This window comes from Acomys russatus, chromosome 26, assembly GCF_903995435.1.
Source record: "Acomys russatus chromosome 26, mAcoRus1.1, whole genome shotgun sequence".
Taxonomy (NCBI): domain Eukaryota; kingdom Metazoa; phylum Chordata; class Mammalia; order Rodentia; family Muridae; genus Acomys; species Acomys russatus.
The window spans coordinates 11182614-11199431 of NC_067162.1; the positions used below are offsets into that span (position 1 = coordinate 11182614).

The 16818-nt window shown below is 51.9% G+C and overlaps 1 protein-coding gene across 10 annotated transcripts in view; it reads right to left on the reverse strand.

Annotated features, from left to right (window-relative positions):
• The window catches only part of Nfix (nuclear factor I X), a 93864-nt gene that overhangs the window by 53164 nt on the left and 23882 nt on the right, over positions 1 to 16818 (reverse strand). For 4 of the 10 annotated variants that reach the window (XM_051169213.1, XM_051169215.1, XM_051169211.1 and 1 more), the window contains exons 1-2: positions 12027 to 12056; positions 11071 to 11602 (exon numbers count right to left, since the gene is read on the reverse strand). In XM_051169213.1, the coding sequence (XP_051025170.1) occupies positions 11071 to 11602; positions 12027 to 12041 (547 nt within the window). In that variant the 5' untranslated portion in view covers positions 12042 to 12056. Of the gene's footprint in view, positions 1 to 11070; positions 11627 to 12026; positions 12057 to 12616; positions 12976 to 16818 lie in introns of those variants that run through there. The other 6 variants (XM_051169218.1, XM_051169212.1, XM_051169217.1 and 3 more) reach the window with 3 other exon arrangements.

Sequence of the window (16818 nt, forward strand, 5' to 3'; positions counted from 1 at the left end):
TATATAACTGCCATTATGCAATAATGCCCATTATATAATAATTATGCACTAATGGGGATATAATCTGCAGGCATAATAAGGACACACTCCCCAAGGGCTGCACTGGGCCAGCCGGCCTCCTGCAAGCTGCCTCTGGGGAGTCCTGATCTCTTCCTGAGGCTCCACCCAGTCCGGGAGAGTCATCAGGTGTCACATACTCCAAGCCTGTCTCTCAGTCTCTCAACGGGGTCCTTCTTTCCTAGACTGGCGGATCCAACTACGAATCCCTCTCTGGATTTCTTCCTAAGTCTTTTTTTGGTTTCTGATTCTCCCATTTCCCACTCCTGGCCTTGAGAGTGCTTCTACCCCGACACCCTCTCCTCTAAGTGCGAAACAGCAGTATGACGGAATAAACTCTAGTAGTGGCTGACGACAGCTCCGTGACTTCCGACCCTTTTAAGGCAGGGTCCTCTAAGAAGTCGGGCCAGTTGGTGGAGGGGCTGTCCTAGACTAGAGTGTCCTCACCCTCTAGAAAAGGCTTGAAAATCCAGACGTGGATGTCTGGGTCCAGCCAGACACAGCCGAACTGGCCTCTTCCTCTCTTTCCTCGGTGCTTTCAGACAGGTACAGGAACCCGAATGCCCTCACATGGTAATCGGGGTTATACTGGTTTAGGAATTACCCTCCCCCAACACACAGCAGGATGTGGGCCGCTCCAACACCAACCCATGCTCTGCTGGTCACCTTTCTCCCAGGAAGGACCTGGAAAGGGTCAGGAGCACAGGCTCTGTACAAGGGGACACAAGGACTGAGGCAGGGAGTGGGAAGAGTTAAGGCCACAGTGGCATCAATAGAGCCAATTTAATCAGTCTAAATATGCCATCTGTTCTTAAAACAGATATCTGTGTATCTAAAGGTTACTTGATATATGAATTAATTTTAACACACACACACACACACATACACACACACACACACACACACTCACACACTGCCATGGATCTGTCCTGTAGGCATGAGGTGGTGGACTGAGAAGGCTTCTTCTACGCTTCTCCATTGTTTACATTTTCAGAGGGTATTTTACTCTATAATAAGGGAAATCAAATACTCAATTTAAATAGAGCCCATCAAGACCCTGCCATGGTAATTCTGGTCTGAACTCCACACTGTGGGATGGCTTGCTGGTGCTCTCTGGGTCTCAGATGGTTCTGGAAGGCTCACGGCTCAGGCCTGGCAATCCCCAGATCAGCGGACCCAGCACACAGAGAGACTATGCACAAGAAACAAGATGGCACCCTGAACTAAGCCAGAGGCAGACTTGCCATTCCCATCAGACTATAGCACAGGTTGGTGCTGTGCCCCCATGACACTTCAACCTGAGGGTCCTGCTGTTCAGACATCTGGGAAGAGCCAAGGTTCAGGGGTTCAGCCCCCATGGAGCAAAGGTACGCGAGGCAAGAGGTAAGTACAGGGTGGTGTTCTAGTGAACGCCATCTCTTCCAGGACAAAGGCTTTTGGCTAGGGGTGATCCTGTCCGAAGGGGGGGGGGCAGAAACACTAGAAAATACCTGGGCAAGTTTTGGTGTCACACCTGGATGAGGGAGGCATGAGGAGCAGCCGGTGGGGGCAGAGTTCAAGGCCAGAGATGCTGCTAAACACCCGGTGGTGCCCAGGGTTGTCCCCATGGCACAGAATGATCCGACTAGAATGTTACCTGGCATGTCTGGGAAGCCTAGCATGAGGGGAGATGACACAAGCCGCGAGAGGTCGGGCCCTGGGTCAGCTTCAAAAGCAGAGGGGACTCTGGAGCCAGGTGGCAGCCTCTCATGTATCCCGAGACCTTGGCATGTTAGCAGGGACACACACAGCCCCAGCCTTTTCAGATGTTAGGAAAGCAGTGACAGGCAAGGAATGGGTCAGTGGCAGAGCACATGAAACATGTGTCCAACACAGGCAACGTCCCAGGCTTCAGCCCCAGCACCACAAAAGCAGAGTAAGGAAGAAAAGACGAGGACACGAGCATCCATGCAAATCAGCGGCTCTCAACCTTCCGAACGCCAAGGCCCTTTCATACGGTTCCCCGTGTCATGGTGGTCCCCATCATAAAATTATTTTTTGTTGCTACTTCATTACTATAATTTTGCTACTGTTATGAATCATGACATAAATATCTGATATGCAGGATGTCTGATATTCTGCCCCCAAGGGGGTTGTGACCCACAGGTTGAGAACCACAAAGGATCCTAAGAGGTTAACCAATTGTTGACTGTTGTAAAAATTTTCCAGCCATCATCTGGTTAATTGGGATAATTACATTTATTTTTGTATTTCAAACTATGACCCCCTCCCCCAGCAGACTCCCAGGAAAAGGGTGTGGCAGGACAAGGACCTGTTTGTGGGGCCCAAATCCTGTTTGCCTAGCCCTGTATCTGGATCTCCTGCCCACTCCACTGCCCAGTGAGTGATCTCCCCTGAGGCTCCAAGGAAGTGTGACAAGAGCTGTACATACGTGGCTGCTGCAGGAGGGAGAGTCCTGACAGCCTGAGCCCTAGCTCCTCCTGTCTCTGTAGATCAGGAGCAGAGAGATTTCCCAGAAAGGATGTGGAGAGACAGAGAGAGAAGAGGTGGCCAAGGTTAGGACAGGACTGGGGGGGGGGGTCCCTCTGTGCCCTCCCCATATGCTTAGCAGCTGGGAGAGCCCTTGAGCTGAGCTACCAGTGGGGCTCTGTCCCCTTCTAGGCAGCAGCAGGTACTACAGGGCTGGAAATGACTCCCGTGGGGACTCAGGAGGCTTACTCCTCTGAGACTCCACCAAGGCCCAGTAATCATGGTACAGTTCAAGGAGCTTAGAGGCCAAGGTGACCCGGAGCCTCCTTGTCCAGAAATTCATAGTGTGACCTAAGTCCTTTGACACCTCTTCCAGTTTCTTCCTCTACAGTGTGGGAAAAAAAAAAAAAATGACACCTGCCTGCCTCTGTCAGTCCACCTTTGAAAGGAGGAAGTCATCCCTCTGCAGCTCAGTCAGCTGACAGAAAGACAGACACACCTCTGTCTTTCTAGTGCCTGCAAGGTGTGGAACAGGGAAGTCTCTCTCTCTCTCTCTCTCTCTCTCTCTCTCTCTCTCTCTCTCTCTCTCTCTCTCTCACACACACACACACACACACACACACACACACACACACATAGATCCCTGAATCCTAGTCCAGCCTCTCTCCCTGAGATTCCTTACCCCCTGTTGCCAGAGCAGCATACACAGACCCAAGCCAGGAGCATGGATTTAAAACAGGTTGCTGGGAGAAAGTGGGGCGGGATCCTGTGGAACTCTTAAACCTGTGTCTACAGCACTCTGATCTTCAGTGGAAAACTGCAACTAAAAGAGGGTGCAACCCCCTTCCTCCATCAATAGAGGACAGAAAGTTTCCGGTGGGCTGAGTGTAGCAGTACCCTTAAGTTACTGGGTACCCCCAAACACCAACAACTGGAGGCCTCCCCCTAGGGTGGCAGCGGTATGCTTTGTCATCACTCAGACATCGAAAATATATACTGCTGCCCGGCCACAGCAGTTGGTGAGGGCGGGCAATAGGCTGGGAAACAGGTAGGTATACAAAGGGCAGCCTCCAACCATATGTGTTTTTCAAATCACCAGAGGGGCCAGGAAACCAGGTGTTAGTATCTACAGAGATAACGAGAGAGACCCAGACACCCTTAGAGAGAAAAGAGGACAGCATGATCCAGCCAAACTACCCCACCCCAGCCCCGCTGCCTTCTGGGACCCTGTTCTAATGCCAACAGCCCTTCGGCTTAAAACACGCTTAAAATGGCGACGGCGGCCTGTAGGGCCGGGCGTTTATCATGCTGTTTTCCACGGTGCCCTCAGTGCCAAGAAAAACCTATCATCAGAAATGCCATCAGCTATATTTATCTATCTCTCAGCCCCCCAGCCTCCTCCTCCCGTCTGCCAAGCGGGGCCCTGTGTAGCAAACCCCCCCCCCCTCACCCAGTGGGCACATGTCCCTGTTGCTGATGACTGTGACCACCTGCCCAAGCCTGAGTCTCCACTAGTCCCTTCCAGAGCCCTGACTGTATGCAACACCATTCCTCCTGCTGCGCTGGGGGGGTATACACCCACACGGGTTTCAGAAACACACTTGGCAGAGGCTGGCCTGGGTGTCCCTTGTCTGCATCTGTGGACCGGGACGATTCATTTCCTTCAGCTTCAACTCTCCGCTACGAGGGCACTGCCTGCCATCCGGCCCTCAGCCCTATCCAAGTGGCACGCCTGCTCTCTCCACGCCATTCCCACAAGGACAACCAGTCACTGAGCAGACCGTCACCCCCATTCTCTACCACGGGCCAGTAAACTCCCTGTCTGTATCTAAAAACCAAAAAATTGAGACGTTTGTACTGTAAAGGATCCCCACTCCGCCCCGCCCCCACTCTCAGTCCAATGAACCAAGAAGAAAGTGGTGAAATCTGGGATCAAAAAGAGAAAATAGCAAAGTCGAGATTTACAACCACGCCGGGCATGGTGGTGTGCACTTTTAATGCCAGGCAGAGGCAGGCAGATCTCTGTGAGTTCGAGGCCAGCCTGGTCTATAAAGCGAGTCCAGGACGGCCAAGGCTACACAGAGAAAGCCTGTCTCAAGCCCCCCCCCCCAAAAAAATTACAACCACTCAAGTCCTCTGGGGGACACAATGGACAGGGGCAAGTCATTTTCTGTCAGGCACTTGAACCTTCTCATGACTCCAAACACAAGCTTCAACATGCACCTTCCTATCCACAGGCCTACGCCCCCCAATTAGAGCCTATCGACCTTGCACTGCGGGATGAATGACCTGAGCCCAAGGCCTCCTCACGGGGCTTCGGGCACCCTTGGCCCAGCCACCAAGCCCCTAACTCAGACAGGAGTTCCAGGGAGAATGAAACAACCCAAATGAAAAATTTTGAAACCCAGAAGCTCTTTCTTTCCTGCCCCCTCCCCCCTCGGCTGGCAAATGAAAACAAACAAGAAATCAAAGAGGCCTTTTGTGCAAGCCCTGCACTGACACGGCTGGGGCCTTTGAAAAGACGTCTGAATCGGACAGTGAAGGATAAAATAACCTAAGCAAGGCAGCTCCTTGGGGAGGGGAGGGGGGGACGGGCAGAAAAAGCTAAGAGGCAGCTACCTTCTCCAGGCAAAAAGTACGGACACTTGCTGCCACAGGACACTGGAGCAGAGAGAGAACCTGGCACAGGCCCCCCTGCCTGTCTGCACCCCATCTCTATAAGCTCCCTGAGCTCCCCTTCCCAGCCACCATGAACTGAGCGTTTCTCCCCCCCAACCCCCACCCGACCCCCCAAGGAAGCCCTGGGGGCTTTGCCTCTCACCAGTAAGAATTACTTCAGGTTCATGCCTACTGGGCATACTGGATGGAATTTTCCAGAAGCCATCACCCAGCCTTTGCCTAGTAAGGCACATAAAGGATTTCCTTCTTCCTAGAGAGCTGGGAGTCCCAAGACCATCCAGCTAAGTGTGCGTTTCATGGAGGACATTCTCCCATGCTTTTTGGTAGTGCCAAAAAGTAAAACAATTCCTCGGGAAGTCCTTCTGGTGGCTAGCCCCCAGCGCTCCTGCTGTAGAACGGCCCATTTCCTCGGCGCTGACACGACAACGGAGTACATACAGCTGGTCGCCGTGCCCATAATTATGGACTGGACCATCCAGCTGATTTTGGCTCACTCGTGGTTGGGTGTCTGCAGAGTGTTACAGCCCCAGCTTGGTCAGCATCGAGAGCATTCTACCAAGACCCCTGTGAAGTGCAAGCGATGGGGTTCCTGGCTGGCTGGGCAGACAGTAACGTGGACAAAGAGGACAGGAGCGGGCGGTCAAGGGGCTCCACAAATAAGCGCAAGCCTGAAGAGGGGTCAGAGCAGTCTGTCCCAAGCCAGGGCCTGTGAGGGTCAAAGGCAGAAGATCTATAACGCATGCGTCGCAGGCTATGCCCTTGGTTTAGTGCCTCTGTGCTGCCACGTTATAGCTCCTAATAACTGTGGACAGGAGCCGAGCTCTGTTGTTTTGCTCCGAGTCCCGAGTGTTAGGTAACCACAAGGACCTGAAGATGGTAAGCGCACGAGGGCTCTGACCAGGCTGGAGACACTGAGGAGAGAGGGAGAGAGGAGAGCACAGGGGCCTCTCTGCTCAGGTGGAAGCTGCCACAGTCAGATCAACCTGCTTCCACCTGGACCATCCTGCGACAACAGGTAAAGGAGGCAGAGAGGCGTGCTGATCTCAGCAAATTGTAACAGTGGTCACCGTAGCAGCTGCCATCCATGGATGACCCAGGCATGAGTTGACTCAAGCCCGTGAGGCACATACCTTGAGCCAGAGGAAATAAGACTCGCAGCCGTTAAAGCAATGGTGGTACTGCTTACAGGAAAGTCTCAAGGGGACTAGATATTGCATCACAAAATAACCCAGAGATCTAGCTGGTCTCTGCCGACCCTGATACCAGATGGCACTGCCCTAAGACACAGACAAGTGGGTGACAAAGGCTCCATGTCCAGGGTGGACCTCAACAGGAAGCAGTGCTTTGGTGGGTGGTCTTTCCCACGCACAGCAGACTCACCAGAAGGGTTGGGAGCCCAGGACGGTTTTAGAAGTCATCACTAGCATTAAGCAGGAACAAGCAATAGCTGCTGCCCGTGAAGGACACAGGCAAAGAGTCCTTGCTCAGGCCTCAAAGCCAGCGTGGATTGCTAAGCCCAACTCCCGGATGGGACAGAATCAAACCAGAAGAACGTCTCACGCTTGAAAAAGTTCACGCTAGGAAAAGTTCACGCTAGGCAAAGCCCGAGTTACTAGCTAATGTCCTATGACAAAGACTGCTGAGCCCGCCTACCCCAGGGTCTGGTGGCACACTGATCCACAGAGCATGGCTTGTGTCCCACGGGAAACTGCATGGGAGGAACAGGCCAGTTCCCCCAATGAAAACTGTCCTAAAGGCCTGAAGAGCCAGAGGAGGAGGAAGACAGTGAGGACATGACAATGACCACAGCTGCTAGAGATGGACCAACCATAGCGATGCATGGACAGAGCTGATGTGGGCTCTGATTTACATGGAGCTATAAACAAAGGCAAGCTAATAATTAGGGAAAATGGGTATGTCAACTAGGTATCACATGATACAAAAGTCTGCTGAGCTGCAAGCAATAGAGCAGGCCTTTCATCTCAGCCCTAGGGAGGCAGAGGCAGGCCTGTGAACTCTGTGAGTTCAAGGCCAACCTGATTTCCATATTGAGTCCCAGGACAGCCAAAAATAAACAGTGAAACCCTGTCTCAAAAACAAAACAACAACAAAACAAACAAACAAAAAAAACCCAACCCAAACAAACCTCGCTAACTTTTTGAAATCTCCCAGGTGTCAACAGCATTTTAAGAGATGTACACAGAGTGTTTATGGGGACAGGCTGAGATGCCCGGTACTAACAGACAATGGGGACATGTATGATTTGGGCCCAGCCTGAAACAAGGACTGTGGCTTCTGTGGTAGAAGCAGGAGGTGGGTGCCTACCAACAAGTAAAACAGTTTTATAGCTTTGAACTTTGTCTCTTTTGCTAGGACTGAAACCGAGGTTCGAGGTTTGAACCACGCTGTCTATCCTCTCTCCTTCAGCTGCTAGGCCTGCACGGTTGTACGTCTGCACACTGCGGGCCTTCCCACCCCGACTTCCGCTGTCCTTGCCACACCACCCTCCTGTCCACGCGGGTGTTTCAGGCCTGCCTCCAGTTCCCCTGCCGAATGCAGAGGATACTGGTGACAGGCCTTCACAGCAGATCGCTGGATTTGTGGCAGCCTTCCGACCCAATTTCTAGGAGTCGCCCATAAAATAGCCTCCATTCCTTCTCACTTTGTCATCTCTCAGATCTTCTGGGGCACAAGGGCCTGGGTGACAGTCGTGCCTAGATGTAAACCTATATCTTTCTATCTCCAGCCATTTCAAGCAGGGTCCTAAAAACTGGACCACCGGCTCAGCCCCACCTAGCTCTTCAACTCAGCCTCTGTTTTTAAAGACTTGCTTATTTTTATGTGTATGAGTGCCTCCCCTGCATACATGTTCGTGCACCATGTGCCTGAAGAGGTCAGAAGGAGGGATCAGAACAGAAGCTATAGATAAGACGGGGTGAAGTGCTGCGGGTGCTATGAACGGAACCTAGGTCCTCTGGAAGAACGAGTGTTCCTAATCACGAGGCCGTCTCTCCATCCCCTAACCCTGCCCTGGTTTCTTATACTGTGGCTTGGCCGATGTACGTTGGAAAGAAAGGTAATGTCACAGAAGCAGCAGTCACGGGATGTTTTCTACCACACCAGAGTGACTCAGGGAGAAACAAGTAGTGAGGCCCTGTGAGTGGTCCTGGCCTTATGGACACCTCCGTTTCCTCCAGAAAGGTCCCCTGAAATTCTAGCCACCCTAGCAAGAAATCCTGAACATTCACAGCTACTGTCTAAAGCCTGGGCCTGAATTACAAAGAACACGTCTTGAGTTATGTACCCAGTGTTTCCTAAGGCTCGGCCTCAGCCTGGCCAGAAGTGGCCTTGGCAACATGCAGGGTACTATGAATTCACTCATATTCCTGGGTGAATGATCTCATTAGCTGGGCATAGGAAGCCTTGAGCCTTCCCTCGCTCCTTCTACCTGCCAGACCAGTACAGAAACCAGGAGGTTGGCTGGGAAATGGTTTCCTCCCTTATACATACAACCATCTCAGCCCCACACTGGCAGCAGTCAAGAATGCGTCCTAGGGCTGGTTGGGCCCATCTTTAATTCCAGCAGAGACAGACAGATCTCTAATGAGTTCAAGGCCAACCTGTTTTACATACTAAGTGCTAGGCAGCATAGTGGGACCCGGTCAAAAATAAGTAAGTAAAAGCAAATAAATCAGAGGCCAGGGAAACAATGCAACTGGGGGGGGGGTGGTCTAAATCGCAGGGGAGAGGGGGGAGGAAGAGACAGCAGCCAGTCTAGGAGAAAGAGGCGTGTTGATATTTTCCACTCGGTTCCTGGGTTCCGAGAAGGTATTCAGACTACTTGAGTGAAGGAGGTATCTGATAGAAACACTGGCAGGGCCTGGAGAGATGGCTCAGAGGTTAAGAGCACTGTCTGCTCTTCCAGAGATCCTGAGTTCAATTCCCAGCAACCACATGGTGGCTCACAGCCATCTATAATGAGATCTCTTCTGATGTGCAAGTGTATACGGAGGCAGAACACTGTATATGTAATAAATATTTCAGAAAGAAAGAAAGAAAGAAAGAAGCACTGGCAGGCTCCTGCTCCAAGCACACACACACACACACACACACACACACACACACCCGTCCGCCACACTGACAGGCTTTCACCCTCCGAAACCTGGCTTATTATACACACAGAGAATGAGGGATAACTTTTCCTCTCAGTTTCTTTCCCCAGAATGAAAAAGGTAAGAGAAAATCCAAACTGCAGGGGGAGGGAAGAGCGAGAAACCAGCCTTTTAAAATGAGGGGTCACTTAAGGCCACATGCAGGCCTAGAAGTATCCATAGAGTAGAAGTGCCCACTGCCTCCAACGGGTCACCGAAACCATCTCTAAAAAAGAGCGAGGGTGTGCAAGACGAGAGGCCTGGAATGTCACTTCTCACAGCAACACATACCCAACACTTGCTCTCTGTAAGAAAGGCAGTGTTCCTGGAAACATGTCCCCAACTGTGTGCCTGGATCCACTCACACTACTTCCTCCCAACTTTCCCAACAGGCAAGGGGGTGACCACAGTGGCATGAACTGCCTTTCTTTTTTTATGAATGAATACAAAGGAAGACACGGAGGCACTGTCACAGGAAGGACAGGTTTTCAGTTTTCCAGAGCTTAAGTTAGGCCACATTCTCTCACATTCACACACACACACACACACACACACACACACACACACACGCACACGCACACACGCAGGTTTGGTAGCCTCTCATTACAAGTTGGTTGGGCACAATGTAAACACACTTCTGCCTTGCTTAATCACAGAGTGCCGGCCCGTTTAGGTTTCAAAGGCGGCAGTAAATTGGGCGTAGCTGAATGGAGGCTAAAAATTAACCAGCCATCTCTGTTTCAATTTGTAAGAAAACAAAAGTGGAAAGAAATTATAAAAAAGAGAGAGAGAGAGAGAGAAAGGGAAATGGGGGTGAGAGACAGGCAAGGCCAGAGCACTAAAGTAGTCCAGGCTAGACACAAGGCACCACTAGAAGAGCAGAGGCCACTAGAAAATACTTAAGGCACAAAAGAAAAAGGTTTTTTGTTTTTGTTTTGCAAGTTTTGTTTGTTTAAGACTTCTTCCATAGCGAGCTGTTTGCCCTGCACAAAGCCCCTCTACTCCTGCATGGGGCCCAGGACCACTGCCTCCACCATGCACATCCAGCCTGGAACCTGGAGTTCAAGAAATCTCACTGTGTTCTCTCTCTACAAAATCAGATCTGAGCCACAGCAGCTCCTCCCTGAGCTTTTAGAGGGACCCCAAAATCAGCCCTACCGCCGCTCCCTTCTTCCCACTTCATTCAGGCAGGCCAGATTCCATTCACCGTGCCCTTCTCCTGAACTTGCTGCCAGCACTCCCCACCCCTCACCCCAAAGCCAGCTTTATCCTGGGATGAAGTGAAGCTACACAGAAGCCTGGACCTTTCCTCCCCAATCCCTGGTCCTTCCGGCCTCATCAGAAGCACCTGCGAGCATGTTGATGTTGTCATCGTTTGTCTCACACTCTCGCCGTTATGGGTGATTATGGGGCATCTTGGCCCTGTCCTAAAACCCGCAGCATCTTTCCTATAGGAGAGGATGTGATGCCCAAACTGGGTGCCATAGCGAGGGAGGAGAGGGGAAAGAGCAAAGGGGTGGGGGCAAACAGAAAGAGGATGGAAAAAGTGAGAGGCGCCAGCCACGTGTGAAGCAGAGGCTAGTAGGACAGGCTACCCAGTGAGGCCCGTCCTGCAGCAGCACCGCTCAGAAACAGGAGGGGACAATAAACAACACAAATGCCAGCAACTGAAATAAAACTGGGCAAGGGGGGGGTTTGTTGAAAAGCAACCTACCCGGAGTGTGGACAAAGTAAGCCAGATAAAGGTCCAGTTCTTTGATTGTGACTCCAATGTGATGTGGCTGGACGCACAGGCCGGGGTTCGAGCACTGGGGCGACTTGTAGAGCCGCTCCCCATCAGTACTTTCCAAAGGGATCCCTTTAAACAAAATCACCATGACCAGGTCCAGCCGCCACACCTTGTCAGCCTGGCGAAGGCAGTCAATCCGCCGGATCTTGCCCTTCTGGTCGGGGTTGGAGAGCACGCAGCAGGGGGGCTTCTTGCCGGTGATGGTCAGCACAAAGTCCTCGCGGAACTCGGGCCGGATGTCTTTGCGCAGCTTGGCCAGCAGCCGCGACGCCCACTTCTGCTTGATCTCAGGCTTCTCGCCCAGCAGCTCGTCCTTCACCGCGCGCTCCTCGTCCTTTGACATCCGCTTCTCGTGCTTCTTGAAGTACTTGCGCTTCCGCGCCTGCAGGTTGAACCAGGTGTAGGAGAAGGCTCGGACGTGAGGCAGCAGCGCCTCGATGAACGGGTGGAACTCATCCTGCAGGCGGCAAGCCGGGAGCATGCGGGGCGAGGGAGGACGGGAGGAGGGGAAGACGGAGAGAAGGAGAAACGCAGTGTTAGAAGGGGGCACTAGGAAAACTGCCGTCTCCTCCTCCCTCCCCCCCCCAAGCAATTTTCTCTGGAGATTGTTCTACTGAAGTGTGGTTTGAAGCCACCACCAGCTTTGCCAGCCACTTGCTCCCATCTCAGCCTCAGCCACCAAACAGAGGCACGGGAGCTTGCCCACACACCTATTCTCTCTCTCTCTCTCTCTCTCTCTCTCTCTCTCTCTCTCTCTCTCTCTCTCTCTCTCTCTCTCTCCACACACACACACACACACACACACACGTGCACACAGACAATGTTGCCACACACACCCCACAGGCTTGCTGGTCGCCGCCCCCCCACAGATTCTGTCCCACCCATGACATCTCCATGTTCGACAGTAGCAGTGGACTAGGGTCAGCTGGTCCCAGCACAGTGTCCCGCTGCCTGAGGGTGCAAGAGCTGCCTTCTGTCCGGACTGGCCAATGTTTGACTGCCCCCAGAAGACAGAAATGCCATCTGAGATGGAGGAAGCGGCTTTGGGTGCCCCCTCCACCAGGCTGTTTGCATTTTCTTTTCTCCAGATCCAGTTGGAACGTCCACCCCAGCATTTTTAAAAATCAGATCTAAATCCTAAATATGTGGTTTCAGCTTTGTTATCGGCACCAACACTAATGTTAATCATAGTAATAAGGATCAAAACACTTCTTGTTAGCCCAAATAAGGTGGTTTTCTCAGCCGCTTTAGGGTTAAAAGCTACATGGGTCATCTAGCGGCCCCTTCCCCAATCTCCCACAACCTCTTTACCCTCAATCGGGTGACAGAGGGCTGGTCTCTCTCGCTTTTTTTTTTTTTCCTTTTGTTTTGTTTTGGTTTTTGGTTTTTGCTTGTTTGCTTGTTTGAAGTTTAAATAATAATTGATTTCTTTTTACAAAAATAAAGCTGGAAAAAAAAATCAAATAATTACCATTGATCTGAAGCACCCGGCAAAGCCAACGCCTGATTCTGAGATTCTGGGCTCAACAGAGTTATGAGTTAGGGGCGGTGGGCCGAGGGGAGGAGGAGGAGCAGGGGAGGAAGGTAAATGTTTTAAAGGGGGTTATTATTGGTGTTCTGGGGAATAGGGGCCGGGCTTGGGTGGATTCTCAAACCCTTCCCCCTCCACCCCCCACGCTCCATTGCACAGAGGGGGAAATTAATTTTTTTAAGGAGTAAAAAGAAAGGTCAGGGATGGCCAGGAGAGAGAGAACGAGGTGGCCTCTGCACACACCAGGTAAACAAAAGCCAACAAACTGTTTCAATTCCTTCCTCTGTGCATCCTCTTGCAGTTTAAAATAAAAGAGAAAAAAAAAGATGCAAAATTAAAGATCAAAACCAACCTCCTACCACCACCACCCTACGCACACCCGCAACAACGTACCCTACCCCACCCCGCCCCCCACCCCCGGAAAAACAAAAACAAAAACCAGGAGGGAAAAAGCAGCGGCTGAAGAAAAGGCTTTCGGCTTTGGCAGCGGCACAAGGGTGTAAACTTCGAGCTGCTCCCTCCACCCGACCAGAGGAAGAGGGGGAGCTCGCAGATTCTCGGGAGGAGGACGAGTTCTGACCGGCTGCAGACCGTTGCTGGCAGACGCAGCAAGAGGGAGAGAGGGAGCCAGGGAGGGAGGGAAGGAAGAGGGGGAGGGAGAGAGCGAGGATCTCAGGAAGACGAGGATGGGATGGGGTGTGCGATGGTGCGCATGTGAGTGTGCGTGCGCGGGAGAGGGTGTGTGTGCACCAGCACTGCTGGGGGGGGGATTGTGGCTCCTTTTCTCTCTCAAATCCCCCCTCCCCTTTCATGCCCAATCCCCATCCATTTGTGTGTGCCAAGTCGGTAAAAAGGGGGAGGGAGACAGCCAGAGGAAAGGAGGGAGAGAGAGAGAAAGAGAGAGAGAGAGAGAGAGAGAGAATAAGCAAGGGAGAGAGAGAGAGAGAGAGAGAGAGAGCTGAAGGGGGGGGAAATCCACCTATTTGGCAAAGAGGCTTCCTCGAGCAGCCAATGGCTGGACCCAATGGGAGGAGGGAGCTGGGCAAGCTGAGAGGGTGGGGAGAGGCCCCCTCCCCCCCAGTTGGAGACCAAAAACAATTTGCCCAATCGACAAGTTCACGTCTAATGAACAAGCAAAAGCAAAGTCCAGCAGTTATGAATTTTTCATCCCAGGCGCCCACTTGGGTCTGCTTGGCAGCAGCCACCCAGCAAACTTGGGGGGGGGAGGACACTAGGATTGAGGAAGACACGGACTTTTTCTAAGCCAGAAAATAAATAAATAAAGGCCTGACTCCTGGCGGGCTGGCGGCTGGGCGGGAGCCCCAGAAGGCCTTGGGGAAGCAGCTGTGCCTTCTCTCTGTGCTCTGCTTTCAGACTCTCTCTCTCTTTCTCTCTCAGGCCAGCATGCTCTCTTTCTGGTTCTAGATTTTTTTTTTTAATAGAGCACAGTGGAGCTAGTGGTCATTTTCTCCTCCAGCCTGTGCATCAGCCCACAGAGCTATGAATAGGAGAGAGAGCTCAGAAAGTGTCCACACCAGCAGCACTTCCAGGGCCCAGACCGCTGGCCTGGTGGGGGGGGGTGTAGCCACCTCTTTGGTCCCTCGGACTAGGCTGCCCTGCAGAACTCCGGACTCCCAAACAAGGGGACTGCTCCCTTCACCTCCTTGCCTTCTCCTCAGCCCCCAGTAAGCTCACAGCTTCCCTCGGCCCACACCCAGCCACGCACACTCCATTAGTGGTGACGAGAGATGCCAAACGCAATGCAGCTCGGCTCGTGAAACTGCAAGTTTATTAAAATAGCCTCCTGTCACAGCACTCCCTGGCAAGCACTCCCAGCAGCTACAAACACAACAGCCAGCCCCTGGGAGAAGTGACAGAGGCTGAGACCACCAGTACCAGTACGGCCCCCCCTCGCCAACACCACTTCTCCCTCTTCCTCCCCTCTTCCAGATCTGTCCTTGCTACTCACACGGTGCACTAGCTTTCTTACCTGTCCCTCACGTCAGACTAAAGAGCCAAGTAAAGTGCAAGATACAAAAGCATAAACCTGGGGAGCCTGGATGGAGGAAAGACCTCAGAAAGGCTATGGCAAAACAGAAGGCAAAGGCCCTTCAGGAGGCAGAGAAATCGGTTTTCCAGGTCCCCAGCAGGAGGGAGGGGAGTACTCTCAAGAGGGAGATACAATCACACACACACACACACACACACACACACACACACACACACACACACCGAGGACTCTCCAGAAAGGACTCCAAGCAGCTGCCTTAAGCCTCAGGAAAGCAGCAAGAAGACAGGAAATGAGAGGAAGAGCTGAGGTAGGACATCGGACGGAGGATGGGACAGACTTTGCTGAGTGACCGACCTGGCTCACTCTGTAGTCTTCAGAGCCACCACCCTCTGCAGGCTCAACCCTAAGCTGGCAAAGGGAAAAAGGTCACTGCTCACTCATGCCCCCTTTCCTCTCCAGCTGAACCCCTGTGCTCAGTGGCCTTTCTGTTCAATGGCAAAAAAAAAAAAAAGTTCCTGGAAGAGTGCCTGGGGTGTGCCAAAACAAAAGATCCACCCCAGTGATCCAACCCCTGACAATGGGAGGTGCTATCCAGCACCTGGGACCCCCACACCCTAAATGGGCAACTCCAGTGGAGTTGAGTTCACAGCTGACCCAAGAGACGCGGCCAGAAAGAAAACAGTGCAGGAGGCAGGTGCCACCACAGACAGGCCTCTTAGGGTGGTGTTCAATAATTCACGTCCTGTGAATAACAGGCTTTGGTCCAAACAGCCAAGGATGCTAGCTTAGCAGTGACAGCAACATGAGGTACTGAATGAAAGCGGCCTCTTCTCCACCTTGAGGAGTCAAGTTCATTTTCTAAAGTCAAGATGAGGTCTTAAAAGCAGCAAGTGAGTTTGTATTTGGCGGGACAGAGGGCAATGGGGATGCTGCTATTCAGATTATGCTTTGAATATTAAAAAAGAAAATGGCCAATATTGCTCTATGGCAAATCCTGGCTTGCTCCTTTTCGAAGCTACTATGTGGTGGAACAACCAGCTGAAGGTCTGGCTTCTCGGAGCAACAGTTTCGTGACTAGGAGAAAATCCACAGAAGTTAGGGACAGTGTGAGAGTCAATCCCGTAGCAACTGAGGAAGGAAAGTATCAAAGGTCCCTAGAGTGGTGAACTGATCAGAGAAGTGTCAGGACCATGGAGTAAGTGTGTAAGTGCAGGAAGCCCAGGAGACTCTGGCAGAACAGCGATAGGCCCTTCCTCACAGCTCTGGAAGGGAGAACAATTGTCAACTGTCCTTCTCTTAGTGGGGAGGGAGGATGGGAAGGGGGCTATAACCTTGAAGGTGAGCAGATCATTTTTGGGCAGTGTCTTCTGTATGATGCTGCCAGCAAAGCCTTCTGGCTTCCTGTAAGCAGGCCATCCCATCTCTCTCTGTCTCTGTCTCTGTCTCTGTCTCTCCCTCTCCCTCTCTCTCTCTCCGTCTCTCTGCCTCTCTCTGTGTGTCTCTCTCTCCCTCCCTCCCCCTCTCTTTCCCCTCTCTCTCCTTCCCTCTCACTCTCTCTCTCTCTCTCTCTCTGTTTCTCTCTCTCTGTCTGTCTCTGTGCCTCTGTCTCTGTCTCTGTATGTGTGTGTGTGTGTGTTTGTGTGTGTGTGTGTGTGCCTAGATCCCCAAACAAAAGAGAACCTTCCCCTTTTTGTTAAGAGACAGTCTAGGCACCCTTTGGTAGGGTACCTGTCCTTACCTCCTCTCTCTCTCTCTCTCTCTCTCTCTCTCTCTCTCTCTCTCTCTCTCTCTCTCTCCTGTGACACCCTCCTTTTGGAGATGACACTCCTGCACCCTGATGCACTCAGACCCAAAACCAAGCCTGGAAACTTGTTGATGATTCAAGATGCTTCCCGGTCTGAGTTCAAACAGAAATGAGGGTTCAGGAGTGGGCAGAACAAATGTAGGAACCTGAAGGCCACTGATGGAGAAAAGAAAAAGAGAGAGGAATTGACTAAAGAAAAAACTGACCAAACGGAAAGGAAGCTGGGGATGCTTAGTTATTAGGGAAACCAAAAGGCTATAGCGAGAGGAATAGAGGGAAGATGGAGACTGAAAGGTACTGTCTCCATTTGCAAGAAAAGTCAGGGAG